At 38.0% G+C, this 20245-nt stretch overlaps 1 protein-coding gene across 3 annotated transcripts in view; it reads left to right on the forward strand.

Annotated features, from left to right (window-relative positions):
* The window catches only part of rab11fip4b (RAB11 family interacting protein 4 (class II) b), a 47224-nt gene extending 29841 nt beyond the window's left edge, over window positions 1–17383 (forward strand). The window contains exons 7-15 of one of the 3 annotated variants that reach the window (XR_010908604.1): window positions 182–285; window positions 476–616; window positions 1433–1514; window positions 10298–10435; window positions 11687–11845; window positions 12473–12550; window positions 14843–14986; window positions 15487–16578; window positions 16610–17383. Coding sequence is in view for 2 of the 3 variants with exons in the window: in XM_067459481.1 (XP_067315582.1) it covers window positions 182–285; window positions 476–616; window positions 1433–1514; window positions 10298–10435; window positions 11687–11845; window positions 12473–12550; window positions 14843–14986; window positions 15487–15603 (963 nt within the window). In the remaining variant the exon portion in view is untranslated. Of the gene's footprint in view, window positions 1–181; window positions 286–475; window positions 617–1432; window positions 1515–10297; window positions 10436–11686; window positions 11846–12472; window positions 12551–14842; window positions 14987–15486 lie in introns of all 3 variants that reach the window. The other 2 variants (XM_067459481.1, XM_067459482.1) reach the window with 2 other exon arrangements.
* The last annotated feature ends 2862 nt before the right edge of the window (window positions 17384–20245 follow it).

Genomic DNA, 20245 nt, shown 5'->3' on the forward strand with positions numbered 1-20245 from the left:
CTTCCATGTATTTAAAGTAGGACCAATACAGTTTTATACACATAAACAGTTTTAAACCTTTAACCTGCACTGTTGTTGCAAAACTTTTCATGGTCATGTTTCGGCCAGTGATTTTAGAGTGAGATTACATTTTAAGATTTACAAGGTTGTAGACTTACATTTATTGTTGTTTCCTACTCAGGTGAGTTACTTGGACAAGAAAGTGACAGAGCTGGAAAATGAGATTCTGATGAACGGGGATGTGAAGTCTAAACTGAAACAGGAAAACATACAGTTGGTCCACAGGTAAGTTGCTATTCGAGATCCATCAAACCACACAAATTCATTTCATTGGAACCATTCTTTCCAATAGCAAAACGTTCTATAAAAATAGTCCTAGCAAGAGTTTTACATTTGCTAAATTCTAAAAGGTCAAAGTGGTTCTCAGCAGGTCTGACAAAGATTCATGTCAGTGATGAGGACTGTACTTCAACAGGATTCACGAGTTGGAGGAGCAGCTAAAAGACCAGGAGACCAGAGCGGAGAGCATGATGGAGGAGGAGCTCAGAAGACACAGAGAGGCCTACAGTCGACTGGAGAAAGACAAAAACACACAGATAGAGCTGCTTACAAATCGGTGAGAGACAAAAATAACATTGTGTCACAGTGTGAGTTGTATAGCTCTGACAAAAACTGCAGTTAGTTTTCGTAAGCAATGTTGTTTCAGTAAAAATATCCAAACATTTTTAAAATAAGATACATTTATATAAGTTACACTACAGGTCAAAAGTTTGAAAAATTATTTTATGCCCAAAGGGCACATTTATTTGATTAAATATATGTTAAAAAAAAGTAATATTGTGAAATATTATTACAATAGATATAATAAAAATAGTAATTTCCATAAAATTACTGGATAATGTACTGGCAGAAAATTACCAGTACATTTTCCGTTTTTTTTTTACAGTGTATCTTATCTACAGTTATTGGACTCCCCATCTCTCTTTATCTTTTATTTTGTGTGTAAAACTTTGTTAAATAAATTATTGTTAAAAAACATTCTAGGCGTTTTCTATCCTTTTTCTATCCTCTGTTACGTGTCCCTCTCATCCCAGACATTACAACAGGGCCCGTAACACTGGAATAAATTATACTTACAATTACAATTATAATATAAAATTATATTAAATAGAAAAATGGTTTAACATTTTAAATGGTTTATTTATTTTTACATTTGTTTAATAATTTTCAAATGTAATATTTCACAATATTACAGTTTTTACTGTATTTCTTAAAACATTTGTTTTCAAAAACATAAAAAAAAAACGTAATTATTTCAAACCATTAACCAGTAGTGTGCTTAAAATAGAAATGAACTATTTTACTATACTATAGGGTAGCAAAAATGAACTTTGTGTTTTAAAAACAAATCTTTTCTTTTTTCCACCGGCAGAGTACATCAGCTAGAGGAGGAAAATGGAGAGATGGCATTGAATATGAACAGACTTAAATCCCAGACAGAGAAACTGGATGAGGTGGGACCATGTTACTATACATTAGCTGACTTCAAGTTTAAATGGAATAAACTGAATACATGAGGCATTTATATAGCGCTTTCAAATGTACAGCTGTACACCCAAAAAGCTTCACACTCATGTCAGGGGTCTCTCCTCAACCACCACCAGTGTGCAGCATCCACTTGGATGATGCGACGGCAGCCACAGTACAACGGCGCCAGTGCGCTCACCACACACCAGCGAAAGGTGGAGAGGAGAGAGGGTGATAGAGCCAATTCAGTGGATGGGGATTATTAGGAGGCCATGATTGGTAAGGGCCAATTAAGGGAATTTGGCCAGGACACCGGGGTTACCCCCCTACTCTTTTTACGAGAAGTGCCATGGGTCATTTTTAATGACCACAGAGAGTCAGGACCTCGGTTTAACGTCTCATCCGAAAGACGGTGCTCTTTGACAGTATAGTGTCCCCATCACTATACTGGGGTGTTAAGACCCACACAGACCACAGGGTGAGCGCCCCCTGCTGGCCTCACTAACACCTCTACCAGCAGCAACCTGGTTTTCCCAGTTGGTCTCCCATCCAGGTACTGACCAGGCTCAACCCTGCTTAGCTTCAGTGGGAAACCAGTCTTGGGCTACAGGGTGACATGGCTGCTGGAATACATGGAATACATTTTTATTTAGGTTGAAGGAAATGTAAATGAGGATGAATAAATGCTTTATTTAAAGGAACATGCCGACTTTTTGAGTGTATCTCCCAGAGTTAAATCCATACATACCATTGTCCTATATCTCCACTAATAATCCAGGAAATTTTCTGCCGTACCATGGGTGAAGCAGGCGCAATATTACGCAGTGCCTAAAAATAGTCCCTAGCACACTCTGTGCAATCAGGTTGTCATGTTGGTTATGTTGATGGAAGTTAGCCTATTTTCAGGCACTGCGTGATATCTTTGTGCCACTGCACCCATGGTACGGCAGAAAAGTACCTTGATTATCACGCAGGAACTAGAGTGTAGTTCCTAGCCATATCGGTCTAGAAAATCGCAACTATTCATTTACTGTCGGTTTTAGTACACAATGTAACTATACACATCACAACATGTAAATAGGAAAATGTTGACATTATTTTGTCACTAAGCTTGGCTAGCGGTGGGTGTGTCAATCAATCAATCAACTTTATTTATATAGCGCTTATACAATGACGATTGTTTCAAAGCAGCTTCGCAGTGTTAAACAGGACAATATTGCAACAAAATTTAATTTGGCTGTACAGTTGTTCTGGAGAAAACAGTGATATTATCAGCTTATTTAAATGTATCATTTAGCAACAATGTTGGCAGATCAGTATTATAGTTTATAGAATTAAATAAGACCTAATTAACTAATTTTATTTGTAGATTTTGTTGAATAACTTGGATCATAATTTTAGTGTTCCCAACTGAGCAAGCCAAGCCAAAGGCAACAGTGGCAAGGAACCAAAACTCCATCAGGGCATGATGGAGTAAAATAAACCTTGGGAGAAACATGGCTCCGTTATGGTGCCAGTTCTTCTCTGGCCTATTATTAAACAGTGTTTAATTATTATTCTGGCAACCTTACAGATCAGAAATCATATGAGATCGGAATATTCAACATTTCTGGGTATCACGCAAGAGACGGGTTTATTTAGGATGGTGCGTTGATTACACAAGAGTATGAATACTTGAAAGATCGGAGTTAGTGCGCCGGTGACGGGTTTATTGAGCATGACAGAGGAGACACCAATTGACACGGTCTCAGCAGACACTCCAGGATGAGCTGGTCATGTCCAGACGCAGGTCCACCATCTGATCCGGACACGGCCTGGATCCGGCCGACTGCAGTAAACCTCGGGATAAACAGAGAGACTAACATTGGCATAGATGCCACTCTTTTTATGACGTAACGAGTACATCAGGTGTTATGGGAAGTGTTCCCAGTTCCAGCTGACCTAGTTAATGCAGCCTAACAATCAGTCAATTAATTTGAATAATGAAAGTTAAAAATGTTCTATGTGTATGCCATAGTAAAGAGATGTGTTTTTAGTCTAGATTTAAACGGACAGAGTGTGTCTGCTTCCCGAACAATGCTAGGAAGACTATTCCAGAGTTTAGGGGCTAAATAGGAAAAGGATCGGCCGCCTGCAGTTGACTTAGATATTCTAGGTATTATCAACTGGCCAGAGCTTTGAGACTGCAATAGACGTGATGGAGTATAATGTGTTAAGAGCTCGCTTAAGTACTAAGGAGCTAAACCATTTAGTGCTTTGTAAGTTATAACAAGATTTTAAAATGTATGCGATGTTTAATAGGGAGCCAGTGCAGTGTTGACAGAACTGGACTAATATGATCATACTTCCTGGTTCTAGTATGAACTCGAGCTGCTGCTTTTTGGACTAGCTGGAGTTTGTTTATTAAGCGAGCAGGGCAACCACCCAGTAGAGCATTACAATAATCTAGCCTTGAGCTCATGAACGCATGTACTAACTGTTCAGCATTTTGCATTGAGAGCATGTGCCGTAATTTAGATATATATTTTTAAGATGGTAGGATGCAGTTTTACAGATGCTAGAAACGTGGCTTCCAAAATGAGAAATTGGTATCAAAGAGCACACCCAGGTTCCTCACTGATGATGAGGGCTTGACTGAGCAGTCATTAAGTGTTAGACAGTATTCTAGGTTACTACTTGTGGAGCTTTTCTGTCCAATAATTAAACATTCAGTTTCATCTGAATTAAGTTGCAGGAGATTACTATTCATCCATTTTTTTTTATATCAGCTATGCATTCCGTTAATCTTGTGAATTGGTAAGTTTCATCAGAGCGTGAAGAAATATAGAGCTGAGTATCGTCAGCATAACTATGAAAACTAACGGCATACTTCCTAATGATATCTCCCAGTGGTAGCATATACAGGGTGAAAAGCAACGGTCCTAACGCTGAGCCTTGTGGTACCCCATACTGAACTTGTGATCAGTATGACATCTCTTCATTTACTGCTACAAACTGATAACGGTCAGATAAGTTTGATTTAAGCCATGCCAATGCAATTCCACTAATGCCAACTAGACATGTGCCGATTTGATCGATAATGCGATTTATCACGATAATGAAAATGCACGATATTGTTATTGTGGGCACTTTAAAATATTGTAAATAATAATTTATTAACAATTTATATATTTTTTTAATAATGCACTCAAGAATACTTTGCCCATAAACGTTATAAATGCTCAACGCCGCTGTATTTTGCGTCAAAGGGACACGCGCTCAGGTGTAAATGAGAAGCACATGAACGAGTGAAGCAGAAGCGCTGCTGAAGTGCCGCTCAGTGACAGCGGAGGGCGCTGATGAACTGCAGAATGCAGCAATTACCCCGGAAACCTGCAAACAAACAAGAAACGCATGTAGTTTTTAAAACAGCCATTCGTTTTGTGTAATCTCAATGTTGTTCATCACAGTACCAAAAACTTATTACTTAAAGACTTAATAGGCTATTTATTTTCACACTTAAACATTTTTATGTTTTAATCTGGACTATAACATGCCCTAATGATTAGAACTGTTCTAATTATTTGTTATTGTTCAGTAAAACTTTGAGACATACGACTTCATTATTTAACATGTTAATTCATTATTACCAAACTGACAATGAAAGATACTTATAAAGAATTTATCATTCTAAGTAATGTTTGATTAATCTGAAATCTTCAACGTCAGCCTGATTAATTCCTTATATGTATCACATGTGAAGCCCTGTTCGCCAAGGGAGCTAGATATGCTAAACATGTAGCATGCAGTACAAGTGACAATGACAGGAGTTAACTGTAATAGCTCCATGTTGCAAGTACCAATCTGGTTCTTTTTTTCTATAGACTGTACTCACAAAGATATAACGATCAAGATAAACTTAAACATTCACCGGAGTTGTCCTTTAAGTCTTGTAGTGAATGTTTTAAATGAGCAGTAGGATTTTTAGTTATGAGAGGAAACTATTTTCTATCACACAGTCACGGAGAGCAGAAGCTTAAAAAAAACAAGTTCTTCCATAAAATGCATGCACTTTTGTTTTTTTAACAACTAGAGGACCAAAAGTGACACTGTGTACCTTTAAATATTTAGTCTTACTCTTGCAAACTCTTTGAACACATGATTCAAACACATACTTCATACACATACACATACTTCAAACACATACACATACTTCAAACACATACACATACTTCAAACATACACATACTTTCAGAAGAGGCAATCTGTGATCGCTGTGATCTGATGAAAATTAGCGATTGTAAAGTAGTGGTAGGTCAGAGTGTAGCTAGACAGCATATGTATATGACAGCATATAGGATGGTGGTGTGTAAGATGACTCTGGTGGTGAGGAATATGAAGAGAGTAAAGGCAGAGCAGAAGACAAAGTGGTGGAAGTTGGAAAAGGAAGAGTGCTGTGTGGTTTTCAGGGAGGAGTTGAGACAAACTTTAGGTGGCCAAAAAGGGCTTCCAGATGACTGGACTAATACAGCCAAAGTGATCAGGGAGACGGGTAGAAAGGTGCTAGGTGTGTCATCTAGAAGGAGGAAAGAAGACGAGGAGACTTGGTGGTGGAATGAGGAAGTCCAGGAGAGTATCCAGAGGAAGAGGTTAGCTAGGAAGAAGTGGGACAGTGAGAGGACGGACCAAAGTAGACAGGAATATAGGGTGATGCAGCGTGAGGTTAAGATAGAGGTGACAAAGACTAAACAGAAAGCGTATGAGGACATGTATGCAATGTTATATAGTAAGGAAGGTGAGAGGGACGTGCATTGAGGCAGAGGGATAGAGATTGAAAGGATGTGCAGCAGGTTAGAGTGATTAAAGATAGAGATGGAAATGTTTTGACAGGTGACAGGAGGGTGAGGGAAAGATGGAAGGAGTACTTTGAGGAACTAATGAATGAGGAAAATGACAGCGAGAAGTTGTTGAGGCAAATATTGTTGACCAGGGAGTAGAAAGTATAAGCAAGAGTGAAGTTAGGAGAGCTTTGAAAAGGATGAAGAGAGGAAAGGCAGTTGGTCCTGATGACATACCAGTGGGGGTATGGACGTGTCTAGGAGAAATAGCAGTAGAGTTTTAACTAGGTTGTTCAATGAGGTTTTAGAGAGTGAGAGGATGCCCAAGTAATAGAGGGGACGTGTTTTGGTGCCAATTTTTAAAGGGATCCCCTGGTGTTGAGACTTGTATGGCTTAATATAACATAAATGATGTCTCTTACTGAATTATGTAGTAGAAAACCCATGAAAGATCTACGTTATTTTAAAAATCGATTTTATATTTGGACCATGGGCGGCGCCATTTTGTTTGCGTTCTAGGTTGATGACGTAGAGTGGTTGAACTCCTCAATCAGCTGGCATTACCCGTAGCTATTTTTACCACAACGCAACTCGAAAATTGTTTCAGAGTTAAACAAAACCAATGAATTCCTTTGTAATTATACTTAAAACACACTCAAACATACATGTGCACACAAACTTACCTACACAAGTCACAAACAGATCGGCGGGCGCGCACACGACAGGCTCTGTCTCAATCGAGATGTTGGGCTGCTCAGTCTCCACGACAGGGGCTGAATCTGAAATCGACCCTATACCCTTAAATAGGGCATTATTTGAAGGGACGGACATTTGTAGTGTTGTCCGACACCATAGTGTTCGAGTGCAGTCATTCAGTCTCACGTTCCACCGCAATAACGAGTGTACAGCCGATTTACAAACAGCTGTCCGACTTCACGCACTCAAACATACATGTGCACACAAACTCTCTCTCTCACACAGACTCACACACACCCCAACAGATCGGCGCGAACACACACACACACACACACACACACACCCCAACAGATCGGCGCGAACACACACACACACCCCAACAGATCGGCGCGAACACACACACACACGCACGCACTGCGCGCGCATACATAACCCTCAATCTATTCCCTGTGTTGATATCCTGTTCAACACATCCTGTTCCCTAGATAGACTGTTGATAGTAGATTAACTATAATGCCTAATGTGACCAGCAGAGGGAAATATCTAGGTAGGACGATGGGATAAAGTAACGTGAGGAAGAGAGGCAGGATGTTTTGGTGATGATGCATGCGATTGAGACAGAGCAGTCAGGGGTGTGTGTGTGTGCGCGCCCGCCGATCTGTTTGTGACTTGTGTAGGTGAGTTTGTGTGCACATGTATGTTTGAGTGTGTTTTAAGTACAATTACAAAGCAATTCATTTGTTTTGTTTAACTCTGAAACAATTTTCGAGTTGCGTTGTGGTAAAAATAGCTACGGGTAACGCCAGCTGATTGAGGAGTTCAACCACTCTACGTCATCAACCTAGAACGCAAACAAAATGGCGCCGCCCATGGTCCAAATATAAAATCGATTTTTTAAATAACGTAGATCTTTCATGGGTTTTCTACCACATAATTCAGTAAGAGACATCATTTATGTTATATTAAGCCATACAAGTCTCAACACCATGGGATCCCTTTAAGAACAAGTGATATGTGCAGAGTTGTGGAAACTGCAGAGGTATTAAGCTGATGAGCCATACCATGAAGTTGTGGGAAAGAGTAGTGGAAGCAAGGCTAAGGGGAGAAGTGGAAATTGGTGAGCAGCAGTATGGTTTCATGCCAAGAAAGAGCACTAAAGATGCATTATTTGCTTTGAGAATGTTAATGGATAAGTATAGAGAGGGTCAGAAAGAGCTGCATTGTGTCTTTGTCGATTTAGAGAAAGCATATGACAGAGTGCCAAGAGAGAAGCTGTGGTATTGTATGAGGTCAGAGTGGCAGAGAAGTATGTTAGAGTGGTACAGGATATGTATGAGAGCAGTAGGACAGTGGTAAGGTGTGCCATAGGTGAGACAGAGGACTTCACGGTGAAGGTGGCTCTGAGCCCCTTCTTGTTTGCGGTGGTAATGGACAGGCTGACAGGTAAAGTCAGACAGCAATCTCCATGGACTATGATGTTTGCGGATGACATTGTGATCTGTAGTGAGAGAAGGGAGCAGGTGGAGGAAAGTCTAGAGAGGTGGAGGTTTGCTCTGGAGAGAAGAGGAATGAAGGTTAGTCGCAGCAAGACAGAATACCTTGTGTGAATGAAACAGAACCAAGTGGAACAGTGAGGTTACAGGGAGAAGAGGTAAAGAAGGTGCAGGATTTTAAGTACTTAGGGTCAACAGTCCAGAGCAATGGGGAGTGTGGAAAAGAGGCGAAGAAGCGTGTGCAGACAGGTTTGGAATGGGGCGAGAAAAGTGTCAGGTATGTTGTGTGATAAAAGTGTACCAGCAAGAATGAAAGAAAGGTGTACAGGACAGTAGTGAGACCAGCGATGCTGTTTGGTTGCACTGAGGAAAAGACAGGAGGAAGAGCTAGAGGTAGCAGAGCTGAAGATTTTGAGGTTCTCTTTGGGAGTGACGAGGATGGATAGGATCAGGAATGAGTACATCAGAGGGACAGCACATGTGAGATGTTTTGGAGACAAAGTTAGAGAGGCCAGGTTGAGATGGTTTGGACATGTTCAGAGGAGGCAGAGTGAATATATCAGTAAAAGGATGCTAAGGTTAGAGCTGCCAGGCAGGAGGTCGAGAGGAAGACCAAAGAGGAGGTTTATGGATGTAGTGAATAGTGATGTTAACCGATGACCGTTTGACTGATGGTTGACCGTATCAACATTAACCGATCAAAGTTGTCGGTTAAAAAAAAAGTTCTCTCTAAATTGGTCTATTATAGGCTAAAACACTTGAGGTTAGAGCCAGGGCAGACGACAGTATGAAGCGTGCATTCTGCATAAGATGGGCTTACATTTGGAAATATATTATATCTACATTTCAGTGGTAACACATAAGGTGTTGATCATCATCTTTCTTTATTATTGTTAGCACTACCTCGAACTAAAGCGAACTCTTCGGAGCTATCATTTTCTTAAATGAGCCGTGGCAATGTTTTAAATGAGCTTCTAACGCTTGACAAATGCCTTTATTTTCAACGTGATCACCTTGTAACCAAACCATTTCGAAACTAAGGAGCTGTATGCCTCCGATTACAAACAAGCTCCTCGGCGCCGCGTTTGCGGGACTCATGTTTCGCGCTGTAGGGGATTTGTAAAAAATGACGTGAGTGGAAGGGAGTCTGCGGCGCCGGGACAGTGTATGTGTGAGAGCGGGAGGCAGAGCGGCAGAGAGATGCGACCGAGTTGCGTAATTGCAGGCACGGCTCACGGCTGTTATTTCAAATAGTGCAGCATATTTTAAACTAATTGGTTAACTGGTTTCAACCGGCTAATGAGGCTCGGTGGTCGGTCAAGAAAATGTTTAGTTTTTGCCATACCTAGTAGTGAAGGAGGACATGAAGGTAGTCGGTCTACAGTACTGAATATGAGGATACAGAGGATAGGAATTGAGGGAGGCAGATGATTGGCTGTGGCTACCCCTGAAGGGAACAGCCGAAAGAAAAAGAAGACTCTTGCAAACTCTTTAAATTGTCTAATGCTTAACTCTTGCAAGCTGATGAAAACTATCTTATCAGGTTTAGGAGGTCCAAAAAAAAAAAAAAAATTTGTGTGTTGGATAGAATTTGATCAGTTTGAGCAAAATGGGTTTGCCAACTAAATGCCAACTTATTATTTTAAATTAGACTTATTTTTAAATGTTTTGTTCAGCGATCTCACAACAATTACCCAATAAGGATCTTAAATAAATGACTGTACAAACTGACTGTACACCTGCTTAAATTGTCTGTTTGTAAAGGAGAGGCAGCGAATGACAGATAAACTGGAGGATACGAGTCTGCGGTTAAAGGATGAGATGGATCTATACAAGAAGATGATGGACAAGTTACGACAGAATAGAAATGAGTTTCAGAAGGAAAGAGATACCATGCAGGAGGTAAGAACGTTCTAAAATGTGATTATTTTCTGACACATGGAAAAAATATATTAAATGCATATTAAATAATTGATTAAAGACAGAGATGTCTGTTATAATTATTTGAGAACTATGACAATACTGTTATAATTTAGCATGTTTAAGTATATTTTACATATACAATGATAGCAATTTATGAGTTATAGAAAAATCTAAAGATTGAGATAATTGGAATTTTTTTTTCTGGTCACTACAGTAAATCTAGAGCCTATTGTAAAAATGGCAGTGAATTAAACACAATAACATTATTCAGCAAATTGTCAAAAGCTCTTCTTAATCTTTAGGCCAGTTTTTTTTTAATGAATATTGTCACCCAAATATATTTACAGATAGAAAAAGAGTGTCAGAGCCTTGGCCTTTAGTTGTGTAAAACAACAATGAATATAGTCTAAATGTGCTCATATTCAAATCAAACAAAGAGATATGTTTACACAAACTTAACTCTTTCTCTGCCATTGGCAATTTTCCGGCTTTCCAAGTTTTCACTGTTATGTGGTTGGGGGTGTTGATAGACTTGATCTACTCAATATGTGTTTTGAGCATTATTCTGAATCTGATCTGGATGTAGTCTTTTAGCAAAATGCTCAATGTTACTTTATGAAACTTACCCACATTGAAGTGCTGATTAAAAAAGAAAGCTAGAATAAAACATTTGTTTAAACTCAGAGGGTCTATTTTTTCTTTTGATATATTGCATGTTCAAAATCTAAACATGCAATATATCAAAAGAAAGGACAGAATATATTCTGGGGGCCATGAAAATTGTGACAATGATAACATAAAATGCTGGCAGTGGCTGGCAACTTATTTAAAAAAAAAAAAACTGGCAGGGAAGGAGTTAAAGACAGCTATTCTATTGAGAATTACTAGTATATTCAAATTAATAGATTCATTTGGTCCAGAATTACTTATTCTGTCTATAGACTACACAGCAATCCTGCTCTTGACTACATTTAAAAGAAAATTGTTCTTAGTTCAGTACACTGTAAAAAAAAAAAAAAAAAAATCAGGTCTCCAATTGAACATTTTCAAGTGACTAATCACATCTACATTTTTCAGTTGGCCGAATTGAATTTCAGTGAATTAAGTTGCATCAGTTCACAGAAATCAAGACAATTTTCATTTGGAGAATGTTTTAGCTTTTTTTACAGTGTAGCTTAATGCTTTTGAAGTTATTTTTAAAACTTTATTTTCTTTTGTATTTCTGTTCAGCTGATTGAGGACCTTCGGCGAGAGCTGGAGCACCTCCAGGTATACAAGCTAGAGGCAGAACGAATGGGGCGTGTTCGTAGATCTTCCATTAGCCTATCAGAATACAGCAATCGAACACGTGAGAGTGAGTTGGAACAGGAAGTCAAGAGACTTAAACAGGTGAGAGAGATGGAAAGCTGGTAACTTGATCTCGGAGCATGTATATTTCCTTTGGCCTTGACTACAATAGTCCCACATAGTCAGATTTTTTGACAAAATGTAATGGTTAGAAATTATTTTACACTGAAACTATGCCTATCATTATAAAAACAAATTTAAGGAATTATATTCGTTTGTGTGTGGGTTTTTTTAAAGTTATTAGTTTATAAGCTGTTGAATTTAAATGTAATTTAGCTTAACAGTATTTCTTCCTATAAAGGGTGTAAACTTCATACCTTTCAGGCAATCTCCACTTCTTGTTTTATAACTGAAAAGACAAAAAAACACCAGAAAACTATAGAACTTGTTTCCACCAACAACAAAACAAATAAAAGATAATTGCAACTTTGAACTCTGATTTGAGATAAAAATTCTGACTTCTTTTCTCAGATTTGTGATATAAATTCATAATTACTAGGTATAAAGCCCAAAAAAGTCTGAATTGCAAGATAAATAGTCTTGGTTATCTTTTATTTATTTATTTTATTTTGTTAAGCTTCCATAGAAAACAGTAATTCCAAAATGACTTCTTTTGTCTTTTTCTTTCTCTTATCTTTTTTTTTTTTTTTACGGTGTATGTATATACAGAGGAGTGTTTCCAAGGACATGCCCTTTGACCTCAAGCAGCTTGCGTCTGCTCGGGCACAACTCTTTCCGAGTCTGATGGTAAACTGTATTTCCCGTGCAGACTTAATATCATCTCATTAACCACTAATGTGTTCATTCACAAGAAGTCTATTTTCAGATCTGCCAGGCTGTCGTGTTTTCTCACCTAACATCTAATATAGTTTTTTTTTGTGGGTTGTAGATTTTGTAGTTCCATGTTGCTGTTAAAAGAAGAGGATAACTAGACATTATCATGCCTACTGATTAATATCACCTGGTGCTTAAAGTGGAATCACAATTTCTCATCACTTCAATTTCCAGCTCCCCACTGACGCTTCAACCTTTAAAAAAACACTCCTCAGTCCTCACGTCACCCATTAAAAATAACAAAACTCTGTTTACATACTGTGGACTTAAGTGATATAAATAGTAAAATATCCTAATGCTATTATACTCTTGCATGATACCCAGAAATTTAGAATATTCCGATCTAATATGATTTCTGACCTGTAAGGTTGCCAGAATAATAACCATACACTGTTTGATAATAAGCCAGAGGAAAACTGGTACCCCGACTGAGTCTGGTTTCTCCCAAGGTTTATTTTTTTCCATAATGCCCTGATGGAGTTTTGGTTCCTTGCCACTGTCGCCAACTTTGGCTTGACTTGCACAGTTGGGGACACTAAAATTAAAATTATGATCCAAGTTATTCAACTACATATAAAAATAAATTTAATTAATTAGGTCTTATTTAATTCTATAAACTATATAATATGGATCTGCCAACATTGTCGCTATATGATCAATTAAAATTAGCTGATAACATCACTGTTTTCTCCGGAACGACTGTACAGCCGAATCAAATTTTGTTGCAATATTGTCCTGTTTAACACTGTGAAGCCGCATTGAAACAATCGTCATCGTAAAAGCGCTATATAAATAAAGCTGATCGATACTAAATACAATAGATTGCCAAAAGTATTGGGACAGTGGGACACTCCTCCAAATCTTTGAATTCAGGTGTTCAGTTCACTTCCATGGCAACAGGTGTATAAAATCAAGCACCTAGGCATGCAGACTGCTTCTATTTGTGAAAGAATGAGTCACTCTCAAGAGTAGTAGTTAATTCAAGCATGGTACCATGATAGATTCCCACCTGTGCAATAAGTACATTTGTGAAATTTCCTCACTAACCCACGGTCAACTGTTATTGATACTTTAACAAAGTGGAAGCAATTGGGAACAACAGCAACTCAGCCTCAAAGTGGTAGGCTACGTAAAATCAGAGCGGGGTCAGCGCATGCTGAGGCACACAGTGCACAGAGACTTTCGACAGAGTCAGTAGCTACAGCCGTTACAAACCATCAGTGTGGCCTTCAGTTTAGCTCAAGAATAGTGTGAAGAGAGCTTTAGTGAATGGGTTTCCTTGGCCGAGCCCATGCAATGCTTTGCAATGCAAAGCCACCACTGGACTTTAGAGGAGAGGAGACATGTTCTCTGGAGTGATAAATCACGCTTAACTGTCTGGCAATCTGATGGACAATTCTGCGTTTGGTGGTTGCAAGGAGAACAGTACATGCCTGACAGTATTATGTCAAGTGTAAAGTTTGGTGGAGGGGTTGTTTTTCAGGGGTTGGTTTGGCCCCTTGGTTCCAGTGAAAGAAACTCTTAAAGCTTCAGCATACCAATATATTTTGTACAGTTTCATGACTGCGCACAGTGCACAAAGAAAGGTCCATAAAGACACCATTAGGATGAATTGGAGCAGAGACGAGAATTAGCTTCTCGTCCAACATCAGTGGCTAACCTTACAAATGCGCTTCTAGAAGAATGTTCAAAAATTCCCATGAAAACACTCCTAAACCTTGTGGACAGCCTTCCCAGAAGAGTTGGAGCTGTTATAGCAGCTAAGGGTAGGATTAAGGTAACCCTATGGATTAAGAATGGAATGTCATTAAAGTCCCAAACATTTTGGCAATATGACATATGAGCACCCTTAGACACTGCTTGGCCAATCAAAATGCAGAGCTAGAACTAATTGTGCTATTAACTAATATAGCTAATGCTGTAGCATTATTGTGGAAAAAAAAGATTTTGTAGGATTACATTTAGTTTAAGTCTTATAAGAATGCGATCGAAAAATTCTTCCTATCTACATTAATTGCGTAATCATCTCAATCCAGATTCTTCATCTGCAGATTACTGCTTTCTGTTTGCCAGCAAATGCTGGTTTAACCAACTTATTTTGTTTCAGTTGCAACTAGGCCAGAATAAAAAGGAAAAGCAAGATGACACTTGGACCCTCTTTCTGGGGTAATTGTAAACCCCATCCTCTTTTCTTTTCTATCACAGGAGAACCAGAAATTAAGAGAACAGAATGAAGATCTAAATGGTCAGCTTCTCAGTCTAAGCCTCCATGAGGCCAAAAACCTGTTTGCCACACAGACAAAAGCGCAGTCTCTGGCCATGGAGATCGATCATGCCTCCCGTGACCAGGTAAGAGAAGTGCATGACCTACCTAGAGAGTTTATAAATATAACACAACCTTAATATGTGTATGTCTGAACAATAGAACAATATGAAACATTTCTGACAACTTTGGTAACTTGTTTTCTGGCTCATTCTCCAATATATATACTGTAAACGCATGAAATTAATTTGAGGAAATTCACGTAATAGTTCACCTGAAAAGGAAAAATGTGATTTACTCACCCTCATGTCATTCCACACCTGAATCGCTATGAAAACACAAAAGGAGAAATTAAGCAGAATGTGTGGAATAAATGTTTTGGGTTTTTTTTTTTTGTTTTTTTTTTTTTTGTTTTTTTTTACCATACCATAACTTGATTTAACACAGCCCTCACATTTCAGTCAACATTTTACATTTTTGTTGACCTTTCCATTTAACTTAAAGCTCATAATGAATTTTATGTTTTTGGAGACCTGTTCAATCAACCAGCCTAATACTATTCTAAAACTGTTTTGATTCCCCACAGTTGATGGAAGCCCTCAAGGAACAAGAGGATATAAACTTCCGCCTCAGGCAATACATGGACAAGATCATTTTATCCATTCTGGACCACAACCCATCGATACTGGAAATCAAAAACTAGCCTGTCATAAGCTGTTTAGAAACTTAACAGGAACTAGAGCTCCCCATGAGGTAGCACTGAACCTCAAATGATGTGTGCCTCTGAATACACAGTAACTACAATGTGCTGGTCTAATGTTACAAAAATCTCAAATACACTGGTGAAATATTTATGCACTTTTAAAGCGCATTTATGCTGCTCTTTATGACACAAAGGACATTTCACTGGAATGGCATTATGGGTACTGAATTGCACCAACTCATATGTGAATATTTTAGCACTGGGTGTTCACGGTGTATTTTGCCGAGTTTGCACTGGAATGTGATGAGAAAGAAAAACATCAGCGCATGCCCTATTCAGAGTTACAGTGCAGAGAAAAGAGACTTTTTGTAGGTGCATACGTAAGGATTTTGGTGAGAAGGTTCGTCTTTCTATTTAATGGTATGACGTGTGAAGGAAAGAGGTAAGGAGAGATAAATGAGAAGAATGGAGGAGAGGTAATCAGAGCTGGAACCTGAACTTGATAACACTGCCTGTTGTAAAAGAAATCCATTTTAAATGAGGGCAATGCTCTAGTCTGTGTTTGGAATGTAAGGTTGGGATGTTTGTTTCTGACATGTACACGCTTCAAAATGAGTGAAAATGCAGGAGGCTGAATGTAACCTGTCATTGTAAATGAATGTATCAAACAATTAGTATTTCAGGTTACTTACAGGCTTAAGCATAATATTGTAAGACTTGTCTGAATTATTTTCTTAATGGCCTTAAAGGAACTTGCACTTGTTCTTTCAAACTAAAATATTTAATATTCAGTTAATAACTGCAGATGCAACAATTACATGGTTTTCTATAATGTACAAAATGTGATGGTAACTTGCAAATAAACATGTAGATGGTGCAGGTATAAAACAGGAACCTATGAAAACACAGAAAACTATAAAATTTGTCTCCACATCCAGGGGATGAGATCATATTTGGTATTTGAATTTTTTAATGGTAAACAAGTCTTAATGGCATATTTTTAGAGCATACTAAAATTACAAGCACCACACCCCAACCCATTGCACATTTCCACTTATTCCAAAGTGAGTACATTGAATGTAATGTGATGACAAAATCAAGCATCTGATTTATTCTGTATTGATATAGGCCTAAATTTTTGGGTATAATATGCAGTCCTGAAAATGTTATTGTACACATTTTCTCATCATGTCTCCCTTTTCACCCTTTCTCCCTTTTTGTTGTTACACATTAAAAATATTATACTAGGCTACATTACACTTTATACTTGCTGTGTGTGGAATTTTAGCAACTTGTAAATGATGTAAAAACAAAACAAAAAAAAACATTTTTTTTTTTGTTTACAACGTGCCATTGATTGATTGTACATTATCTCAATCTATTTTGTAAATACTTATACTTCAGGACTGGAAACACCATGATTACTATCTGATTATTTCTCATTCTTTTATATTTATAAACAAGGTGCTGGAAACATAGGCAGTATTAGGTTTGCTTGTTTGAAACAGCTGACTGGGTCAGTGACTCATGATGTCACAATCATCAATACACTGTTATCAATGTGATATCTTGCACAATATGTATACTCAATCGACTAGTCTAAAATCCCTTCGCAATACTTATGGCAGTAATGGGCATATTTATGTTTCACATGTCTATTAGTCTCTGATTAAGATGTGCATACAGGCTTTTACTTTTGCATGTCAGGAGTTACTGAGCTGTACATTAACAGAAATTAACAGACTGATCTTTTAAAATAAATAAAAAATACAAAATTCCATTTGTGACTGAAAGGGTTTGGTATATACAGTGTATGACCCTGTATTTAAGACTGATGCAAATACAATCATCAGACAATGAGAGGTCTATAATATGGAAATTAGATTTATGAATCTCAGAAGTGGCGTTCTTGTGTAAAAACAAGAACATAGAGATACAGGTTAGGACATGCAGCTAGCTCATGCACGTTACAATGTATATATTCCAATAAAACCTCATCATAAATAAGAAAGAGCAAATGTTATATAGACATAAAACCTGTATGAATTTATTTCTACTGCTGAACACAAAGAAGATATTTTGAAGAATGGTCAGTTTTGTCCCCATTGACTTCCATAGTAGCAAGAAGGGGAAAAAATACTATGGAAGTCAATGGGGACCATTAACTGTTGGCTACTGACATTTTTCAAAATATCTTCTTTTTGTGTTCAGCAGAAGAAAGAAGTGCATACAAGTTTGGAACAATTTGAGGGTGAGTAAATGATAGAATTTTCATTTTTCGGTTTACTGTGCCTTTAAAGCTCAAGTCGCACTTAATTGTCATTTTCATACTAGCAAAGATTATTTCACAAGTTCACACTTACTGTAGGCTACATATAATACAATAGATTCAATATTATGTGTTGTGTGTTTTGCATGCTTTCCAAGGGGAGGGCTCTGAGCTCGGAATTTGGGCCAAACACAGAGAGAGTAGGCCTACTCCCCCATCCCAGACTGGGATAGGAATAGTTAGGAGTGAGGAGATGGTTAGGTAGAGGGATGCTGGAGAACTGCCATGGGACAGAGGCAAGTCTGTGTAGCCTATACCTCCCGACATGCTAATTGAGTTGATTAACTGAATGTGCTCATCTCGTGCTAATTTGGTTAATTATCTGAACGTGCACCTTCCTAACTTTGTTAATGAAACGTTCATCAAATTCAGGCAGATTTGACGTCTTGGCTTGCCATAATGTGGCAAGAATGAACGAGCGTTTCAGACCATACAGATTAACGCCCTATCGTGTGGTGTTTGGTTTGACCATCAGAGGGCGATGCTTTCTTTAGCAGTCAAATCGTATTAGCTCAACTGTGTTGTTCGTCGTCAGATCAGATCACGCTATAGTTTACCGGAGTGAAAACTGGACCAGATTAAACGCCTGCATACGCACATCATCATCATCATCCTGTCATTACGAACAATAGTTTGACGGAAACAAGGGCGCCGCTGTGAGTTTCTCAGTCTGTATAGTTCATAAGTGTGCTGATTATGTGAATTAAATTTAGACAATGTCAAGAGTGTTCACTATAGTTCATCACAGGTTACATAGGGGGACAGGGTTCATTTCTGTGTCTGGGACACAAAAAATTAAATATCTGTCTTTTCACTCAGTGATTGTAACATCTAAATGTGTTAAGGTGAGGACAACTAATTAAAAAACGAATAGCCTGTGTGAATTGTCATAATTTACCATATCATATTGTCATAAACTGCACATTGTTTACATTTTCACTCAGTGACTGGAAAATGACATGGATAACTTCCTGGTTAACAATCCTCATGCTGGGAACATTTTATATACACAAATGCAAGTTCTTAAAGGTGAAACCAAGGTTGTATTCTAGAGTTTAACTCTTATACAAAAGCCCTTAAAGTTATAAAAAAGAAATGCAATAATCTTTTTTTTTTTTTTCAAAAGAAGAATATGATCTACAAACAAAACCCTAGCCTTTGTTGTTCCTTTTTTATTATGATATTCCTGGTGTGTGTGTGTGTGTGTGTGTGTGTGTGTGTGTGTGTAGTTGCAAACATTTTCATTCCTATGTGAATTGTCATAATTTGCCATATTGTCATAATTGCACATTAGTTAGTCATGGATTAAAGTATAACATGCAACTGTTGGCCCTCTAGCGGTTAAAAAAACACAACTGCATATTTTTCAAAAGAACACTACCTGCAACACTACCTAGGCGAGGATGAATGTTTCGCGGCACAGTGAACACGCATTTTAGATGCAATATTTTTATGCTGTTGTTTTGACTAATTGTAAACAGTGATATTTTTTAAATGAATGACGGAACAAGAAGTTATCATGACGATTGCCAGTATCATGGTAAAAACAAACATTGCACTTTTTTCATAATATTCTGGCCTGAGTGACAGACCGAGACCCACAATGAAATGACCCTTCACAGTGGATAAATGCTTACAATGAGCTCTGTTAGAGAGCTACGTATGGTAATTTATCTGTTCAATAAAACACCTATGCTATACCTACCTAATTAAAACGCCATATCCGTGTTGCTTTTACATTTCAGATGAGCAAAACGTTGTTGATTTCTTTAAAAACGGGTTAATTTAAGCCCCGATCTGTACGATTTTTTTTTAATTTTGTTTATTTGAGTAGGGACAAGTATGTCACATAAACACATGTTACATACTACAACATTTTAGCCGAAGCTAATTCTCAATGTCCGTCCCTAGTGTCCGTGAGAAACGTGGCGGAGTCATTGTATGCAACGTCTGTAGTTGAATGTAACGGGTATCTAGCAGCAGTGACACTGTCAGGCTTTGCCATTTATAACAAAGTAGCTAGCATTGTAATGTAACAATTAGCCTAAAATATAATGATACAGTTTACAGTGGCTTCATCGATTAATTAAAAACGTAAAAAGATTAAAACACATTCGTTGTTTTTTTATTTTATAAAAGCAGAGTTAACAAACCTTGCTCTATTGTGAAATTAATTAAAAGAAGGTACACTGCTCCGACCAAAGAGACTTGAACGCAAATGATGTCTAAACGAGACTTCTCACCTCATAAATACGAACATCCCGGACTTGAACGCACCAAAAGTCTATGGTGTCAACTAAACTATACTCCCAC

This window comes from Pseudorasbora parva, chromosome 12, assembly GCF_024679245.1.
Source record: "Pseudorasbora parva isolate DD20220531a chromosome 12, ASM2467924v1, whole genome shotgun sequence".
Lineage (NCBI taxonomy): Eukaryota > Metazoa > Chordata > Actinopteri > Cypriniformes > Gobionidae > Pseudorasbora > Pseudorasbora parva.